Below are 20,170 nucleotides of genomic sequence, written 5' to 3' on the forward strand. Positions count from 1 at the left end.
TTGTGTATTCTCTATAGGCTTGTTGCAAAGAGGAAAACAAACTATTATTCTCCTGTCATTGTGCCCTTTTAATCTGATTTTGAAGAAACCTCAAATTTACCCTGCAGCTGTTTTCATACGAAAAAGACTAAACAAATACAATTAAAACATTTAAAACTAAAAATAGATTATTATTTGCAATTTAATAGAGTTTTGAGTTTATTTGTTTTATGGCAATTGAGAACCTAGTAGTGTTATCCATTTTAGCCTGTTTGCATGTATTCAAAGAAGAAATTGGAACATTAAAAATATATATTTATATCTGACCCTTTGTAACAAACATATGTACTGCAGGAAGCTTTTAATGCTTGTGTGGCTTTATTACTAAGGCAACGAGAACTGGGCAGATGGAGTGGATTTTCTACTGACTGTTAACAAGGATTTCTGTGTAACATGGTAACAAACCAAGTTGACCCTTAATCTCCAAAACAGTTTAAACATCTTGAAGATTAAATTATACAAGGTCAGAACAGACTAATAATTAGAATACATTTGTGTAAATTTAAGTATTTTCTGTACAAATAAAGAAAATAATTAAAATAATATGTTTTCCATCTGGAATGAACAAGGACAGATTTATGTGTTCTTTCAAAATAGGAAATTCTGCTGAATGCGGGGACAGAATCTATGAACAGATATCACAATGCTTAAATGAATACTTTTGGTAGGTGGCTATACTTTGCCTACAATAGTATTTACTTGCATTGTCCTCCTTTGGCTCAATGAATTTTTTTAAAAATTGCTTTCTGGATAAAGTGTGTACTGTAGGGTGCTTTAGCATTATTGTAAATTTTACAATTACGGATCTTGAAAATTGCAGTGGGAGAGAAGTTGAGCTATAGACAAAGGAGAAAATCTACACTACGCCCTTTTGATTATGATAGTTCCCTTTTGCAATATTGCCAACATTCTGATCCTGTTGACAGATAGTTAAAATAGTTTGAGACTGTGCATATTTAACTAGGCACGTGTTAAACTGCTACTGGCCTTAAATGCAGGCAGTTCTATTTTTATTAACTTTCCAGATTTTTTGTGTTTAAGGTAAGGAAAGTACAGACATTGGGGAGATGAGCAGCCAGGTGTAGGGGCAAGGGGAGTTAGCAAGTTATGTGGTTCAGGGAAAGGAAGAGAGTTTTTAGTTGTGGGACCTGGGGGGCTGTGCGCTCATGCGGTTGTGAGGGGGAACCTAGTGCCTCTATACTGAGGCATTAATATGTTAAGTGCTCCCCTGGCACTGCTTCCTCAGCTTCCAGCACACCCAACGACCACCACTGCACCTTGGTTTCATTTTACTAAGGACATAATTTTATTCAGATGTCACGTAGAGAGTAAAATAAATATCAGGCTACGTCTACACTACAGCATAAAATCGAAATAACTAAAACCAGTTTTATAAAACCGATATTATAAAATCGATTTTATGCGTCACACTAGGTCACATTATTTGGTGGTGTGCGTCCATGGTCCGAGGCTAGCATCGATTTCTGGAGCGGTGCACTGTGGGTCGCTACTGTAAAAATGATGAGGCCAATAACTTCGATTTCCGTCCACACTAACCCTAAATCGATATAGTAATATCGATTTTAGCGTTACTCCTCTCGGTTGGGGGGAGTACAGAAATCGATTTTAAGAGCCCTTAAAATCGATTTAAAGTGTGTTGTAGTGTGGACGGGTACAGCGGTTAAATCGATTTAACGCTGTTTAAATCGATTTAACTGCGTAGTGTGGACCAGGCCTCAGTGTGGGGTTCCTATCACTCCTGTTCTAATCCGTGTAACTCCATGCTGATTAGGCCTCAACTGGAGTATTGTGTCCATTTCTGAGCACCACATTTCAGAAAAGAGGTGAACAATTGGAAAAAAGGTCCAGAGAAGAGAAACAAAAAATTATTAAAGGTCTGGAAAACAGACATATGAGGGAAGATTGAAAAAATTGGGTTTGTTTAGTCTGGAGAAGAGAAGACTGAGGGGGAACATAGTTGTTATGTACTTGAAAACTTGTTTGAAACAGTTTGGGATCCAACAATGTGTCTTTGTATCCATATTTTATTAGGTTTAGTTTATCTATATTTTTTCATCATAACCTGAACAGTTTTAAATACATGATGATAGCACTCCAACAGTGGTGAATTGTGGACTACTGGGAACTCCAACATGTTAGCTTCAGGGGACTTTCTCAGGTGCTCGTAGGCCTGTCTTCCATACAGGAGAAAATCATTGAAGCCACACCATTTCAAGCATCTGTAATACAAACTAGCTATCATTTGCATCCAGAATGGTCTACAATTCTACAGTATAACCACTCCAACTCATATTAATCTAATTAGTCTAATATTTCATTGTTCTTTGAGATCCTCTTAACCTCTGTAAGAACACATTGATGATACTGGCTACTTTAGCTGCTACCATGGCTTCATATTTTGCTGCTATGAATCCCCTCTGTGAGATCGTTTGTACTTTACCGTTTATTGTTATAGCTATTAGTAATGTCCATTTTGTTGTTTACTGGAAGAATGATCAAAAAAATACTGGAAAGTGCACAACTTCCACTGAAACAAGCCTTGTTATTTCTTTTTTAAAAGAGCACTACAGTATTTTCCTCTGAACAGGCAGTACAGGGCATGTCCTCTGTATCCAAATCAACCAGTTGGTATTAGAAAAATAAACTCAGTAATGCTGACAAGGTTGTTGGTTTAATACACATTGTGAGAGAGAGGGTTGTTTTCCTCTTTCTCATGACCTACTTTACCGAGCAGCTGATGCACTGTTGAAACTTGCTAGATTGTGGAGTAGTTATCAGATGACATTTAAGTCTTTAGAAATTGTATGTATCAGACTAAATGTGACTTTTGTAACTCTGTCTTTGCACTCATCAGTAAGTAGTAAGCAGTCTTCTTTGGAGAAACCATTTTGTATGATTTAGCATTGCACTATAGCATACTAGAACTTTTATGTAACTCCTTGTAAGCCTGAAATTAGGACAGATGTCAGTAACCTAGATGTTAGAAGATTTTTGAGCACTGGCCAGGTAGACATGACATACAGTTCTGTATGCCTGTTTTAAGTAGTTCATATATAAATTGGCTGTACATTATACGTGTTCTACTGGATATTGAGAGATCTACACTTATATCTTTAGATGTTAATTTGTCAAATTACCTTTTGATTCTTAAATTGGTTTTCCAGTGTATATAGTTATACTTAATGCACAGACAACTAAGAATGAAGCCTGCTGAAATCCCTGTATCTTAGATTCCTTTAAAGTCTATCAAGCATTGATGAAAATGGATCCCAGAGTTGAAAGTGTATTACAAACTAATAGCTTTTGTTAAGTGTCATTGATTCTTCAGAGTTTCTAAAAAGCTATGATAAAACTTCATGTCTTTGCTTTTTCCTTCATGATATTGCCTCATACTGTAGAAATTGCATACCCTGTCACAGAAGAAACAGAACTGTTTTTAGAGTAATTAGTAGTTTTGGGGGGGCAGGGATTGTAAATGCACATACATGCTGTTTTGGGTACAGTTTTCTTCAAATCCACAGTATAGAAGCCCCCTCCGTAATCCCTTCCCCGTCCTTCATTACTACTTTCCGCTTGCTGGTGGTTACAGAAAATAACCTTCTTGTGGTTTCCCTAAACGAGAGTAGAGTTTAGGTTCAAATTTTGATCACTTTCTCTTATTTAAATGAGTATGAAAGAGAGAGAGAAAAATCTATTTGTTTTTATCTGATTTTAAATGTTCCATTTGTTTGTTTCTCACCAGGGAGACTGCAGCTATGAACTGGAAATTCAGCCTTATTTAAATATGGACGATGTTAAAACCTCAAATGCTCAAAGGAGTAAATGTCTTTCCACCAGCAACTCCAAGGCTCAGAAAGCATTTTCATCCAGAAAAAACGTGACACGAGGATCAAAAGTAAAACTTGGTTCATATTCCTTAAGCGAACTTGATACAGAATGTATTTCACTGTTTAAAACAACCAACTTCAAGACCACAAAAAGAACATCTGCATTAAATTTGAAAGTGCCTGCACCGTGTACAGAAGTTAACACTTTAGATTCTTTTTCAGCTGCAGAGGACCCTGTTTCTGAATGTACTGTACATAAAAGTCTACCAGATGATAACAGAGAAAATGTGACATTTCACTTAAATGAACTTACTGCCCCAAGTGATCTCAGTGGAAATATCACTAGTTGTGCAAATGAAATAGTAAAGGAATGTCAACCTGTAAATCAAGCCTGTAGTTCACTGGACAGAAACTGTGCAGATTCTGGTTACAGTAGCTTCACAGAAGAGAAATCACCAGTTTCATGTAGCTTGTTTTACCTGCCTGAAGCAGCATTGGATTCATTTGCACTCACAACTCCAGCTGAGGATCCTTCATTGATAAAAATATTAACAAATGTAAAAAGGCTTTTGTCACAGTCTCCTCCACCTTTGAATAAACTCCACGATTGTGAAGGATTGGAGAGAACCAGAGAAAATGAAATCCAGCAGCCTGTTCCTTTTCAAAAAGTTATTTCCAGCACATTGACAGAGGGATTGCAGGGCAAAACCTCTGTCTCTTTCACAGAGTTCCAGAATCCATCACTTCCCCCTCAGAAATGCTCAGAATTAAATGTCTCCAGTAAATTGTGTTCCTTTATAAGTAATTGTCATTCAGAACCAAGCTTCCTTTCTGAGACTTTTGTTGGCAAGACAAATAATGGTGTTAGCTGGGACGACATCTTCAACTGTGACAATGGAGAGCATACAGAAATTCAAAAGGACAATCTGACAATGGTAGATCATGCTCTGACAAATAGCCTTTCGGACAGAAATTCGGTTGATGGGCATAAAGAGGATTCTGAAAAGTTCCAGGAAAATATGACCATTGACCAAGATGAGAGCATAAATTTATTTGAAGATGATCATTTTTCTGATGCTAACAACGCAAGCCTTTCTAAGTACAATTGCAACAAACTTTTAATGACATCAGATTTGTGTGATAAAGATGCACCAAGTGCTGGACAAATTTCTGAAAGGCATATTTCAGATGAGTGCTTTCTAGACAGTGATGCAAACCCCAAGGAATCATTAATAAGCTATAGAACCAGAACTTTGAAAATATCTGAAAATATGAATATTATAAGCAAACAGTTTCTGGATAATGAAGATCTTTATGACTATTCTCAGGAATTGTTCTCTGTTAACTTTGATCTAGGGTTTTCTATTCAAGAGTCTGAGGATGAACAGACAGACATGAATAGTAGTAGTATTCAAAATTCAGATGGTATCTTCGGCACTCATGTAGATGTTAAACCTACTGCCGGTGAAAATGAGTTACCAAATGATAACTTGAGACATCCATCTCCACCAAAATTGAAAGATGAAAGCATTGCAGGAACAAACTTTTCTACACCACTGTCCTCCCAAAATCAGAGAACTAATCGAGTAAAACTGACTGAAAACTGTATCCCAATCATTTCTCCTATGAAGCTAACAGAAGAAAAGGAACATGGATCATTTAATTCTTTAGCTTCTGCATTTTCCACACCGAAAGGTAGAAAGGTTATGAATGTTAAAGTCCTCAAAAGAATTTCTATGAATGCTTTTTCTAGAGTCAGGCAGGAAATTCCCCAGATGCTGCCTACAAATAAAGTAAATACCAATACTGTTAAAGTCTTGCTAAATTCATCTTTTGATACACCAGATCTCCCCTCAGGAAAGACTGAAAACCTTGACCATAAACAGCTTCATGTTCCCCAGAAGTTTCCTATTGAAGGTAAGGTGTCAGGTGTAGTTAATTAAAAGGTTGCTCATACTTCCATTTAAAAAAAAAAATCTTCCTGTAGAATTCAGTAATTCATAGATCCTCAACCTTTAGGTTGTGACATCAGGAGTGTGGGAAAAATCACAACCCCTAGATTTCTTGGGGTGGGTGGGAGGGGGCAACTTTTATGGCTAGGTGGGGATGGTCCCCAAAACTCTCTTGGATGGTTAACACAGTATGGATAACGTTGTATGCAGATTGCCAGAACATCAGCTAATAACTCCTATCAGTTTTACTAATAGGAATAAATTACTTTCTCATCACCCTTGAGCTATCATAAATGAAAGAATTATTCTTTGTTCAATAAGGCCTTGTTCCTTTGGATTACAGCTGAGAATGTGTTTTTTTTATTGGAAGCATTCAGACTCAGCAGTGGGTTAGACAATCTGATTTTTGAGGGAAGAAGGAAGAGAAATGTTTGAGCATAATCCTAAGGAACTTTTAGTTTTTATAAAGCTTGCCTCAGATTTCACTTGGCTTTTCTTGGTTAACATGCAGAATCCATATTTAAACGTTTCTGTTTCAGGCTGAATGACTGAGTACTGCAGCAGTTGCAGTCCAGGTTAAACCACTAAAATCTGTGCACAAGTACTGATAGTGTGAACATGTGAGATGCAGTTATGTGAACTGTAGCTGCCTTTAAAGCCTCTTTTTAATCCTCTGTTTCTTATTTGTAATCATCCTGATCTGTTACTCTGGAACCCCTAAATCCATGCCTTCACATTTCTGTATCATTGTTCTAAATGGGACAGAAATTGTATTGACAGATCTGTTTCATTTTAATTGCACAGTGACTGACTTGCATGGTAAATATTTCCTGACGACAACTTCTGCTGGAACGTGGGTTGCTTTTATAAATGTCAGTTTATAAAGGTCTCTGTCTCTCTCTTTCTCTCCCACTGTGTGTGTGTATCTCTCTCCCTCTCTATCTATCTATCTAGATAGATGTATTGTTCTAGGTGCATCTATACCACAAAATTCATAAATTCCATAATCCTGTCCTTAAAAGCCCAAAACTTCCCAACTGATCAGGGCCACCAGTCTTCTCTTCCCTTCTCTGTCCCTCCAGTCCCACTTATCGCAAAATAACCTTGAACTACTTGTGACAATAATCAAGATCTAATGTTCTTCTTCGAGCGATTGCTCATGTGTATTCCACAGTAGGTGTGCGTGCTCGCCATGTGCACCGGTGCTGGATGTTTTTTCTTTAGCAGTACCCGTACTGGGGGAGCACAGTGGCAACCCTTGGAGTGGCGCCTGTATATTGCGCTATAAGGGGAGCTACGTGCTCCCCTGACCCTCAGTTCTGTTTTGTCGCCAGTGAAGGTAGTCAGAACTTTGTGCTCCAGCTCTGCTGCAGCTTTTCTTCTCAACCTTAGTGGTACCATTTGTGGATTGTTTTCTTCAGTTGTTAGAGTGGGCTTGGGGCATGCCCCAAACCCCAGGCTTCAATTCATGTGACTCCTGTTGCCGTTCTATGCCTAGGAGTGACCCGCAGGATGAGCATCTCCGCTGCCTTGGTGAGACTCACATCAGCGACGGTTGCAAGATCTGCAGGTTGTTTAAGCCAAGGACTAAGGAGTGACACATTAGACTTAGAGCTCTCCTAATGGAGTCGGCGCTGGCCTCAACTCCGGCGTGCTGAGCGGACTCCGCACCTGCTGCTGCGTCGTCTGGGCGTAGCAAGGCCCCCTCGACCAACCGTCACTGCTTTCTCTCCAAGAAACAAGGGAAGTGCCCTACCTTACAACGGTGCCGAGACAAGGATAGAGGGGAGGCTGGTCCCGCGGCGGGCAGCCCTCAGTCCCCCTTGGGCTCAAGGCCTCCGGCTTGGGTTGAGTGGAGCAGCCCGATGCCATCCATGTACGCATCCCCACTGGTGCGGATGCTGTCGATGCCAGAGGCGATGCAGGCTGCAAAAGACATCATGAGCCTGCCAATCCCAGGCATGCAGCAGGGGACGAGCCGACGGGCCCCCGTTCCCGCGGCAAGGCTCCTTTTGGGTGCCCATCAAGCCTCCCTGGTGAGACACAGTCCCACTCCGAGGGCCACTTCCCACACCACTCGGCGCTCAGTGACCAGTCTTCCTATAGCATGTGCCCACCCTCGATGCCGGCCAGGCCATCCCGGCCACTGCCCAGACGGGAGCCTCGGGGACCTTCGATACTGCCTGCCAGCGAGCGTAGGCACCGTGAGAGGCACCGGGGAGGCTCCCCTTCGTGGCGTGACTACCACAGCCACTCTCGATGGGATAGATGTCGTCGTTCCTATTCCGCTTCCCACTCGCCTAGATGTCGCGCTCAAGGCTCCCCCCGGCAATGCCTCGGCACAGGGGCTCTGGACTTCCCGACACGGTCACTGGTACCCAAGCAGCACTTTGGGCAGGTACCATTCCTCGACATTAAGGTCTGGATCCTGAGGGAGATGGCATCGCAAGCACCACCGCTCCTACCCCTCTCGCGAGACAGCGTGCTCGACGGTGGCCTCGGCACCCAGCCGCCTGTCCTTGGTCCACGCTGCTCATCCGAGACAGATAGTGCCACCAGGCTCCCAGCTGGGTCAGTGGCAAGGGATCCCGTGACAAGGGCAGTGGTGCCAATAGGCCCCATGGCCACTGATGCCTGCCCAGCTGAGGACCCACTCAGTTGCCAGAGCGTCTCAGGCTCCATCGGCCTCGTCCGGACGCCTGCGAGACAAGTCGGCAGGCCAAGAATCAGCGGATCCACACACGGACTCTGATCTGGGGCTCGACCCCCCGGTACCGACCGAGTCCCTCAGCTCTATGTGGGTCCTTTCCAGCACACCGGATGACACCATAACGGCACCACCTTCAGTCTCACAGGAGGACTTCAAGGTGTATCAAGACCTGCTAAAGCGGGTGGCATCCAGCCTTCAGCTGCAGGCCGAGGAGATGGAGGGCCCGTCCGATTCCCTCTTCAATGTGTTGTCTCCTTCGGCACCGGGCCACGTGGCTCTGCCCCTGCACCAGAGTATAGCCAACATTTCTAACACCCTGTGGCAAACTCCTGCCTCCTTGGCACCAATCTCCAAGAAGGCTGAGAGGAAGTACTTTGTGCCGGCCAGGGACCACGAATACCTCTATTCCCACCCAGCACCTAACTTACTTGTTGTAGAGTTGGTGAATTACAGGGAGCGACAGGGCCAGCCCATGCCCACCCCCCAAAATAAGGACACCTGATGATTGGACTCCTTCGGTAGACAGCTTTATTCCTCTGCCAGTTTCCAGCTTAGGGTAGCCAACCACCAGGTCTTACTGAGCAGATATAATTTTAACCTTTGGGAGTCTCTGTCTAAGTTTTGAGGCCCTCCTCCCAGATCAGGACAGGAAGGACTTCAAGGCGCTGGTGGAAGAGGGGGCAGTGGCGGCTAAAGCGGCCCTGCAAGCGGTGGCGGATGCAGCAGACACTGTGACCCGCTCGATGGCTTCTGCAATTTCCATGCGTAGGGCATCCTGGCTCCTCTCATTGGGTCTGTCGTTGGAGGCCCAATCCCTGATGCAGGACCTTCCATTCAATGGAGGGCACTCTGCGGACCAGACAGACATCATACTGCATGGGATAAAGGATTCCTGTACCACCCTGCAGACCTTGGGCCTCTATGTCCCTCCGGCTAAGGACAGGGCCAGGCCGCAACTGTCGGCTCAACCTGCGAGGAGCAGATATGAGCCCCCGCATAAGAGACCAAAGAGTCCCACTCTGCCCCACAGCCTGGACCTTCTAAGAGGGGGGGAAGAGGCGGTTTTGACTATTTGCAGCGGGGAACCGGGCCAGTTGCCAGCGAGACCCCACCAGTTAATAAAGTTTGTGTTCTGCAAACGTTTGTCTGTCTTCCGCATGGCGTGATCCGGTATAACATCGGACCAATGGGTCCTCAGCACCATTTCCAGGGGCTACATGTTGCAGTTCACCTCATCCCCACCAAACCACCCACCCTCCCTGGTAGTCCCCAGGGACCCAGAGCACGCCCTCCTCCTAGGTCAGGAGGTGAACCGTCTTCTGCACCTGGAGTCGGTGGAAAGAGTACCAGTAGAATTCCGAGGCAAAGGGTTCTACTCCCGGTTCTTCCTGATCCCTAAAGCCAAAGGGGATCTCAGACCCATCTTGGACTTCTGGGGTCTAAACCGTTTTCTGGTCCACTCCAAATTCCTTATGGTGTCCCTGGCCTCTCTTATCCCCTCCCTGGAGCCAGGGGATTGGTATGCGTCCCTGGACCTCTAGGATGCGTACTTTCACATCCATATTTTCAAGGGGCACAGGCGCTTCCTCCACTTCTTAGTGGGGTCAGACCACTATCAGTTTGCAGTCCTCCCGTTTGGCCTGTCTGTGGCACCCAGGATTTTCACAAAGTGTATGGCTGTGGTAGCGGCCTACCTCAGGCGAGAGGGGGTCCAGATCTTCCCGAGCCTGGATGATTGGCTTCTCAGGGGCAACATGAGTTCCAAGGTAAAGGCCCATGTGGGGCTGCTCCTCTCGACATGCGCCAGTCTCGGCCTAGTGGTGGATGAGATCAAATCAACCTTAGTTCCAGTTCAGCGCATAGAGTTCATTGGAGCACTACTGGACTCCTCGACGGCCACAGCCTCTCTCCCCACAGACAGGTTCGAGGCACTGAAAGATCTCATCACCTCAGTCATGGCCTTCCCGGTGACAATGGCGAGAGAGTGCCTTCGAATTCTGGACCACATGGCGGCAAGTACGTATGTGGTCCACCATGCCAGATTCAGAATGAGGCCCCTCCAGTTCTGACTAGCCTCTGTGATAAACTCAGGACAGACAGCTGCAAGGGAGGGGTAGGAATCAGTACCAGAAGGTTAAAAGGCCCTCCTCCTTATCAACTGAGAGGCAACCACAGGTCAATCAGGTTCAGCTGTGAAAGGTTACCAAGGTAGCAAATTAGAATCAGCTGAGGGGGGAGCTGCCTGAGGTTAATTGGGACCAGCTGATTCCAACTTGGGGCTGCCTGAGACCTTTTTAAACCCTTCCCTGTGGAAGGAAGGGGAGGAGAGTAGAGAGAGAAGAAGCCCTGCTGCCAGGAGTGCAGGAGCAGAAAAACAGCGAGACCCTCCAGGAGGAGAGGCAGTACTTTCTCCCACAAGGGGGTAAGAGTTCGCTAGCCAGGACTAGTGGAGATACGGGGAGTAAAAACTTCCCTTGTGTCCCAAGGGGGACTGCATTACCTGAGCCTGTCTCACCAGGGCTAAAAGCAGCAGAGACTGGGGAGACTGAGAAGGTGCCTTGCCACACCTCCCAATTCTCTCAGGCCTGTGAAGGGCTGGACAAGGTTCTCACGTTTCCGTCCCTGATACTGGCTTCCCTTCAATGGTGGTCTTACCCAAGCAATATGCTGCAAGGGATTCCTCTTCGGGATGCCAGCTCATCTGTAGACCCAGTAACTGACGCGTCAGACTTGGGCTGGGGGGCCCACACAGGGAACACACAGACTCAAGGGACGTGGTCGATCCCGAATCTGTCCTCCACATAAATGGCAAAGAGCTCAGAGCAGTGAGGTTGTCTTGCGTAGCCTTCCACACACACCTTTGCGGCAAGGTGGTCAGAGTCCTCATGGACAACACTGCTGTCATGTACTATATCAACAGGCAAGACGCGACTTGCTCCCTGGCCCTCTGCCGGGAAGCTCTGAGCCTGTGGGAGTTCTGTATAGCCCACAATATCTCCCTGAGGGCCGTACACCTCCTGGGCGTCCGCAATACACAGGCGGATTGCCTCAGCAGCATTTTCTCCCCTCAATACGAGTGGTCGCTCCACTCGGAGGTCGCTCACTGGCTCTTCCGAGAGTGGGGAGTTCCCCAGGTCGACCTCTTTGCAACTTGCCAGAACCAGTGTTGCCCTCGGTTCTGCTCCAGAGGCTGGGTAGGGAGGGGTGCGATCTCCAATGTATTCCTCCCGTGGTGGTCAGGCGGGCTCCTTTATGCTTTCCTGCCATTTCCCCTCATCGACAAAGTCCTGCAAAAGATAAAAGCAGATAAGGCAAGAGTCATCCTCATAAGCCCCAGTGTGGGCCCACCAGCTCTAGTACAGGACCCTTCACCTTTTGGTGGCGCCCCCGAGGATGCTGCCACTGCGCCCGGACCTCCTCTTCCAGGATGGGGACCGCCTCCTCCATCTCAATCTAGCTGCGCTCCACCTGACAGCGTGTTTGCTCTATGGCTAGACTAGGAGGAGGGCAAGTGTTTGGAGCAGGTAAGGCGGGTCCTCCTGGAAAACAGGAAGCTGTCCACGTGCCAGATGTACCTGGCGAAGTGGTCCAGGTTCTCCAAGTGGGCGAATGGGCGGGGAGTTTCCCCCTCCTCTGCACCCCTCCAGCTCATTCTAGATTACCTCCTGTCCCTTAGAGCCCAAGGACTAGCACCCGCGTTGGTCAGGGTACACCTGGTGGCCATATCGGCCTTCCACCCGCCAGTGCTAGGGCACTCGATCTTCTCCTGCTCTATGACCTCCCGTTTCCTGAAGGGCCTCGACTGTTCATTTCCGTACGCTAGACCCCTCGTGCCGCAATGGAACCTAAACTTGGTTTTGTCCCAACTCATGGGGCCTCCCTTTGAGCCCCTGGCCACGTGTTCCTGGTCTCACCTCTCATGGAAGGTGGCCTTGTAGCGATCACGTCGGCCCGGCGGGTCTCGGAACTTAGGGCCTTGACCTTGGAGCCCCCCATACGGTCTTCCACAGGGATAAAGTCCAGTTTCGCCCACACCCAGCATTCCTCCCGAAGGTGGTCTCCGCCTTCCATATGGAACAGAGTGTCTTTCTCCCAGTGCTCTGTCCTAAGCCCTATTCCTCCAACAAGCAACACCGCCTCCACATGCTTGATGTGCATAGGGTGCTGGCCTTTTATCTTGAATGGACTAAGCTGTTGAGGACATCCTCACAACTTTTTGTCGCCTCAGCTGAGAGGGTGAAGGGGCAGCCTATCTCCACCCAGCGTCTTTCCTGACGGATCACCTCATGCATACGCATATTACGATCTGGCAGGGATTCCCCCGCCTCCGATCTTTAGGGCACGCTCTACAAGGGCTCAGGCCTCATCAGCTGCCTACGTAGACCATGTCCCTATCCAAGACATTTGTAGGGCAGCCACTTGGGCCTCAGTTCACACATTTACTTTGGATTACACTATTGTCTCCCAGTCTAGGGACAACGCTGGATTCGGCAGGGCAGTATTCCGTCCCGGTCTATCGTGAACTTCTCCCGACCTCCAACAGATAGAGCTTGGAATCACCTACACGAGCAAACACTCAAAGAAGAAAGAACAGTTACCTGTTCCGTAACTGGCATTCTTCGAAATGTGTTGCTTGTGTCTATTCCACACCCCGCTCTCCTTCCCCTCTGTCGGAGTTGTCCGGCAAGAAGGAACCGAGGGTGGGGGGAGCACATAGCACCCCTTATAGTGCGATATACAGGTGCCACTCCAGGGATCGCCACGGTGCTCCCCCAATATGGGTACTGCTAAGGAAAAAACTTCCAGCACCAGTGCACGTGGTGAGCACGCATACCTACTGTGGAATAGACATGAGCAACACATCTCAAAGAACGCCAGTTACGGAACAGGGAACTGTCCTTCACTGAACCTGATTCCTAGGGAATACTGAGGTTTACGTCATGATTTCATCATTACTCTTAAATGTTGAAAATAACCCACTGCTGAGCAGTCTTTTCTTGCAGCTGAAGAGTCTTTCTTTCTTTTCTCCCCCTACGCCTGTTCTGCACCTTCTCAGTCTCTCCGGTTACTGGATTCTCTCAAGTCTCTTGTTTGATTTTGTTTTGTTTGTTTTTGTCAGAAACATAGGTTCCTTCTAGAATCTGTCTGAGGCACATTTCTGGGACTCACACTTCTCCCTGTGCTATGTCTATATCTGGTCAATCTTCAGAATGTTTGAGCAAGCAACTTCAGTAAACACTTAAATTTGCTAAATTAAAAAAGACTAGTTAAAATTAAACCTAGTAAAAAAAAAATAGAGTTAGTGAATTTGGTCAGTTATTTCCAACTAGAACAAGATGTAGTGAATAATCATAGAAACACACGTCCCTTGATCTGCTGGCAGTGCCCCTACTTATACAGCCCAAAATGCGGTTAGCCTTCTTGGCAACAAGGGCACACTGCTGACTCATATGCCAGCAGATCGAGGGACATGACCATTTCCCTCTGTTTGGCATTGGTGAGGCCTCATCTGGAGTAGTGTGTCCAGTTTTGGGCCCCACACTAGAAGAAAGATGTGGAAAAATTATTAGCAGGCTAGAGCACATGACTTGTGAGTAGAGACTGAGGGAACTGGGATTGTTTAGTTTGCAGAAGAGAAGAATGAGGGGGGATTTGATAGCTGCTTTCAACTACCTGAAAGGGGGTTCCAAAGAGGATGGATCTAGACTGTTCTCAGTGGTACCTGATGACAGAACAAGGAGGAATGGTCTCAAGTTGCAGTGGGGGAGGTTTAGGTTGGATATTAGGAAAAACTTTTTCACTAGGAGGATGGTGAAGCACTGGAATGAGTTACCTAGGGAGGTGGTGGAATCTCCTTCCTTAAAGGTTTTTAAGGTCATGCTTGATAACGCCCTGTCTGGGATGATTTAGCTGGGGATTGGTCCTGCTTTGAGCAGGGGGTTGGACTGGATGATCTCCTGAGGTCCCTTCCAACCCTGATATTCTATTATTCTAGCCATAGAGTACGTACTCTGTAGCAGTGCATGGGATTCTTCCGTCCTACGTGCAGGACTCTGCACTTGTCCTTGTTGAACCTCAACAGATTTCTTTTGGCCCAATCCTCTAATTTGTCTAGATGCCTCTGTATCCTATCCCTACCTTCCAGCGTATCTACTACTGCTCCCAGTTTTATGTCATCTGCAAACTTGCTGAGGGTGCAGTCCACGCCATCTTCCAGATCATTAATGAAGATATTGAACAAAACCGGCCCCAGGACCGACCCTTGGGGCACTCTGCATTATACCGGCTGCCAAGTACACATGGATCCATTGATCAGTACCCGTTGAGCCTGACGATCTAGCCAGCTCTCTATCCACCTTACAGTCCATTCATCCAGCCCAGACTTCTTTAACTTGCTGGCAAGAATAAGGATCATTACAATTTAATGTTTGAAGTCCTTGCTATTGAAGTTGTAGGTATTATGACTTATTAGTGCTTCTCCCTAAAGTAATAAAACCAGTGTTCACTTCACTTTCATTCTGTTGCAAGCACCAAAATTAAAAATAAATAAATAAATAAATAACCTTGCCAATTGTGGCTATAGCAAATCTCAGGCACATCTTGGAGAAAGAAATTAGAGAAGGTGAAAGGACTGCTAAAATAGCCTCTTAATAGCTTTTACTGGCAAATTAGAAAACTCATCAGAGAACATCTCTCGGTCAAGGAACTCCATGTAAGAGTCACAGTGGACAGCTATATTTTGGGCAGTGTGGGGAATATGGTATCTTTCAGAATACATCAAAGAGGATATAATTCTTTGTAGTTCACTAGAAAATTAATACACAGACTGCTGCAGATTTGGTAAGAAGAGTTTTCAGTCAGTCCCACTTTCCTGGGTGTGCTGAAACAAAAGAAGAATGTGGTGACTAAAAAGAAAATGAATACTTGTTCCCTACTAATATGGGTTACTTTATTCCCTCCACTCTGCATCTTCTGTGCTGCATGGGTAATTACTTCAATGCAAAGGAATACAAGGAAAGTGAGGTTTACAGTGTATCTCAGTAGGAAAATACTTGTTTTGGTTACTAGGGTTAACAGGAACAATACTTAGTACATACATCAATAAGTAATTAATTTTTTTAGTCCTCTTCAAAGCCAGATAGATTTTGATTGTTTGGTTAGAGCTATATTGTTTTGTGGAGAATACATTTTTTTATGATTGTTATCTGTTTACCGCTCCTCAGTAGGAAGTAGCAGCGAAAGTGAAGAAGAGATTGTTTTCCAAAGGAAAAATAAGAAAAAAGGAAATGTTTTGAAGTCTCCTGATGTGAGTCATTAAAAAAAAAAGAAAAGAGAGAAAGTTTCATTAAACGCCAAAGCAAAACTCCTATCTGGAATCTGTAATTACATTTTAATTTATTTCTGTTTACCAAGGTTAAGAATAACAGTGATTTTGAATCACCAGTTCATGCTGTCAAGAAGCGTAGGCATCCGCTTAACACAGTAAGTAAATGCTTGAACAAGACACAAAGAAAATGTGTAAAAAAAAAAAAAAAAGTTTCACTCAGCTTATTTTAAAATGGCAAACACTTTCCCAATCACTATAGAATCTTTCCTACTTAAAGAAAAAAAACTGCTTTGGTGTACTATAAGGGACGCTGACTCACTAACAGAAAGCATGCAAAATGCAGCAAAGTAAAGTTTACAGTGCATTTTTAAATGTGCTGAGGGACAGCATCTCTTGCAAAATTGCCTCCTTTTCATTCTAATGCTAATCTTTAATTTCTCAAATTTTGGCTCTTGGTCACATTTTTGGACGCAAACTTAATTTCTGAAATACTCCCTCCTCAGGGTGAAAGTCCAGCTTTTCTAAAGGTCTTAGAGGATATCTGAAACTTTTAGAAAAACAGCATTTGGAAAATAAAATTGGGGGAGCCAGTCTTAGGGTATGTATGGTAGATTATTTTGCAGAGTAGCTATGCTAGTGTCTTCCTTTCCCCCTCACTCCCCTCTTCCTGCCTCCAAAGCTGTTTGGTCCAGTTGCTAGTTGGATAGATCTCTTCCACATCACTCAAACCAGCATTGCAAATGGCATTAACTGGCAACTTTGGCATTCTCTGGAGTGAGGCCCAGCAAGCCAGTTGCTGTCACCCCTGCCCTTCTGGAAATAACAAAGACAATACAATTCTGGGAACTGTTGGATTTCAGTTCCACGGCTCATCTGTATGTTGTCCTTTAATTACAAAGTAAAACTAGAATGAATTTCCAGTTTCAAGTAGGCAAATAGCAGCAGACTCTGCAGTAGCTCGGATGATTTAAACTAAGGCTTGTGTATACAGTTTTTTGCACTGATTTTACAAAATTGTAAAAACTAATTTAATTCAATTTCTATGTACTCCTAGTGTGAACACACTTATATTGGTTTAAGCCAATTTATACCAGTTTAGCCATTTTAATTTAAATTTTAATTTAAATACCATTTATATTCAGCAGTATATTTAAAAAATACCAAATGGTTAAATAAAAGATAATTGGACAATGAATTAATAGATCTTTTGGCTTGCCTTTTGCAAAACCTAATCAAATGGAATAGTATTCAGAACTGGAAACAAAGATGCACTTGTTTAAGTTGTTTATAAAGCTAAATCATTTATGTTGGACTTCAAGAACTGGCTCATCAGGGGCCTGCTCCAGGACCAAAAACATCTGACCCAAACTCACTAGAATGTTTCTTTCTTCTCTCCCTTTGTCCCCTGAATATCTTATTTAAGATGCATATGGAGGTGTATGTGGCAAAGAAATATACATTCACAGTTTTAAGAACAGAGCCTTTCTCCTTATAAGGATTAGTAAAATAAGAGTCGTGCAGTAAGCCCACAAAGCTTTCATATCATATTTGACTTGATCTCTTTTCCAAATGACATACGCTTTTGTCTCCCTTCCTCAAAAATGGATGGCTTCCTTATTTCATTGAAAGATTACTATTAATGTTCTTTATGTGGGAGTATAATAATCAACATATCAGACTCACAGATTACTTAGGTCAGAGATTCTCAAACTGGGGTCATGCCTCCCTTGGGGGTCGTGGAATATATTTTGGGGGTGGGGGGAAACGGATGCGTGAGAAACCAGAGAGCAGTGGGTGCTGGCCAGGTACCCAGGTCTGAGGGCAGCACCGCTACCAGCTGCACAGAAGTAAGAGTGGCAATGCCATACTATGCCACCCTTACTTCTGCACTGCCGCTCATGGCAGCACTGCCTTCAGAGCTGGGCAGCCATATATGTACTTGTGTGGCAGGAATGACTACAGACACAAAGGGGGTTGGCACAATCAAATAAGTTTGAGAACCACTTTCTTAGATAATAGTTAATATTGAAGAAGAGCAACTTAGTAATTATGGATGGTTATATGACTGTCTTTTTCCTATTCACTGAAGTGTTTGTAACATACTCTAGTCAGACTTATCTAGTGATGAGAGCACGGATTTTCACAAGAAATCAAACAGGACTGTGGATTGCGACATGAGCCGTAACAGGAAACAACTAAAAGGTGTCAAAAGGCAAAAGAGTGATGACAACTTTATATTCAAGGTAAGAGCTTTACATGTTGCTGTTGATATGCTTTTTGTATGGATCTTAAAGGCTTGGAATAGTTTACATTTAAATTATAATATAGTTAACTATTAGGTTTTGCAATATTATATACACACATGTCAAGTCTGATTTGCCCACTCTGGCACTTTGCGTGCCGAAGGTGGGAGCCTGCAAGGATTTTAAAAATTTAATACTGGCCACTCCAGGCTTGTATTAAACTCCCAAGGTTACAGCTTCTCTCTGACCTTGGATGGGTAGATGCTGCCACCACCCAAGTGCAAAAAATCCCTGTGAAACCAGAAAGGTGCAGTTGGGAATTCCATCCTGTGGGGTACCCTCAAGCCCTTTCACCCCCCGCCCTCCAGGGAAGAGCTGGGAAAGAAAAACAAAGGAAATCATCTGTTGCCACCAGCTAATTAAACAACATATGCACAAACCTCTTAGACACAAAAATCCAATCCTGTTCTTACAAAAGGGTAAATTTTATTAAAAACAAAAAGAGAGAAAATATATCTGGATCTCAGGCTTTTACTAGATTTAAAAATCCCACTTACAAAACTTAAAAGTTACAAGCAAAACAAAAAGCACAGAGGAGTCAACAAGCCAATAAGAAATAACCCTAATCGCGTGTTCCTAGACTTTCCCTGATTTACTTACATATCTGGCGTTTCAGATAAGCAATCTCTAGGTATGATCTGATGGTTTTTCATACCTGGCTTAAAACTTCTCACAGCATAACTGCTGCCCTGTTCCCCAGAGAACCACAACACAGGGACAAAGGGAAGTTTTTTCCCAATTTTAAGAAGTTCTAGCCCTCCCATTGGCTCTTCTGGTCAGGTGCCCATGCCTTTCCTTTTACCTGTGGGCTTGTTAACCCTTTATAAGTAAAGCAAGTAGAGAACAACTGCCAAGAGGGATTCCATAGCCAACTGGCTGGCTGGATGCCTACAAAAGGGAGCTACCCCCGCTCTCATTTATCGCAACACAACTACATGTGTGTGTAATACTGGAAAACCTAATAAACAGAAATGCTTTTGTGACTTTTCTTAAGCAACTCAGTACATTTTTTTTCGTGTTTAGATTTCTATATTCCCCTCTGTTGTTCTGAACAAATTGTGTTAATGTATGAGAAACCAGGCAGTGTGCTCAAGCTGAAGGAAGTAAACCAACAGCTTAAATGGTGAATGTTCATGTCCATGTTTTCTAACTTGTCAGTTTTAATAGTCTAACTTGGGAAATTTATTTAAAAATAAAAATGACATTAAGGATAGTTCTCAAGGCCGGAAGACATGTGACTTAGGACATGTCTACACTTGCCATTTAAAGTGGAAAAAGTCCCATTTTTGCACAATGACTCTTTCCAAGAAAACCACCTTGACGAGAGGCATACAGCTCTTACTGGTGATGCTTTTGCAGTGATGTGCAAGTGAAGACATGTTCTTCCTGTTTACAGAGCTTTTAGTCTCTGCAGGATATCCCACAGTGCCTAGGTGACCACTCTGGCCAGCAGCTCTACTGCTCTGATGCCAGGTAAACAGACATACTCCCCTCTCCCTGTAAAGCCCTGGGAACTTTGAAACTCCTCTTCCTGTTTTCTTGGCAAGTGCTAACTTGTCATCTGGCCAGGTGACAATACCTGCTCCAGGGAGCAAACGATCCCCTGTTTGAAGCAATGCTGAGCTACTGGACCTGATCAGTGTTTGGGAAGAGGAGGCTGTGCGGGGACTCAGGATGCCCCGCGATCATCCCCCTCCCCACCCACAAGACCTGTCATCAAAATGGAGAGAGCTGCACTGTGGAATAGCTGCCCTCAGTGCGCTGAAGTGCTGCAAATGTAAACACTCTCTCTAACACCTGTGGAAGTGAGTGAGGCCACAAATCAGCACTTTTCTCTCACCAGTTCACTATCACCATTGAAACTGACAGTGAAAAAACTCCAGTGTAACCATCGCCTTAGAACTGAGTACCACAGAATCTTTAACTCTGCCCTGTATGCATATGTGATATGTTATGGCCTTGGGGTACCATTGTATGCCTGTGGCTGTGTC

At 44.4% G+C, this 20,170-nt stretch overlaps 1 protein-coding gene across 1 annotated transcript in view; it reads left to right on the top strand.

Moving 5' to 3' along the window:
* The window catches only part of FANCM (FA complementation group M), a 157,747-nt gene that overhangs the window by 121,788 nt on the left and 15,789 nt on the right, over positions 1-20,170 (top strand). The window contains exons 14-17 of the mRNA XM_030558989.1: positions 3,803-5,804; positions 15,773-15,855; positions 15,963-16,031; positions 17,985-18,119. Of these exons, the coding sequence (XP_030414849.1) occupies positions 3,803-5,804; positions 15,773-15,855; positions 15,963-16,031; positions 17,985-18,119 (2,289 nt within the window). The remainder of the gene's footprint in view (positions 1-3,802; positions 5,805-15,772; positions 15,856-15,962; positions 16,032-17,984; positions 18,120-20,170) is intronic.

This window comes from Gopherus evgoodei, chromosome 4 (genome assembly GCF_007399415.2).
Source record: "Gopherus evgoodei ecotype Sinaloan lineage chromosome 4, rGopEvg1_v1.p, whole genome shotgun sequence".
In the NCBI taxonomy this organism is placed as follows: Eukaryota; Metazoa; Chordata; order Testudines; family Testudinidae; genus Gopherus; species Gopherus evgoodei.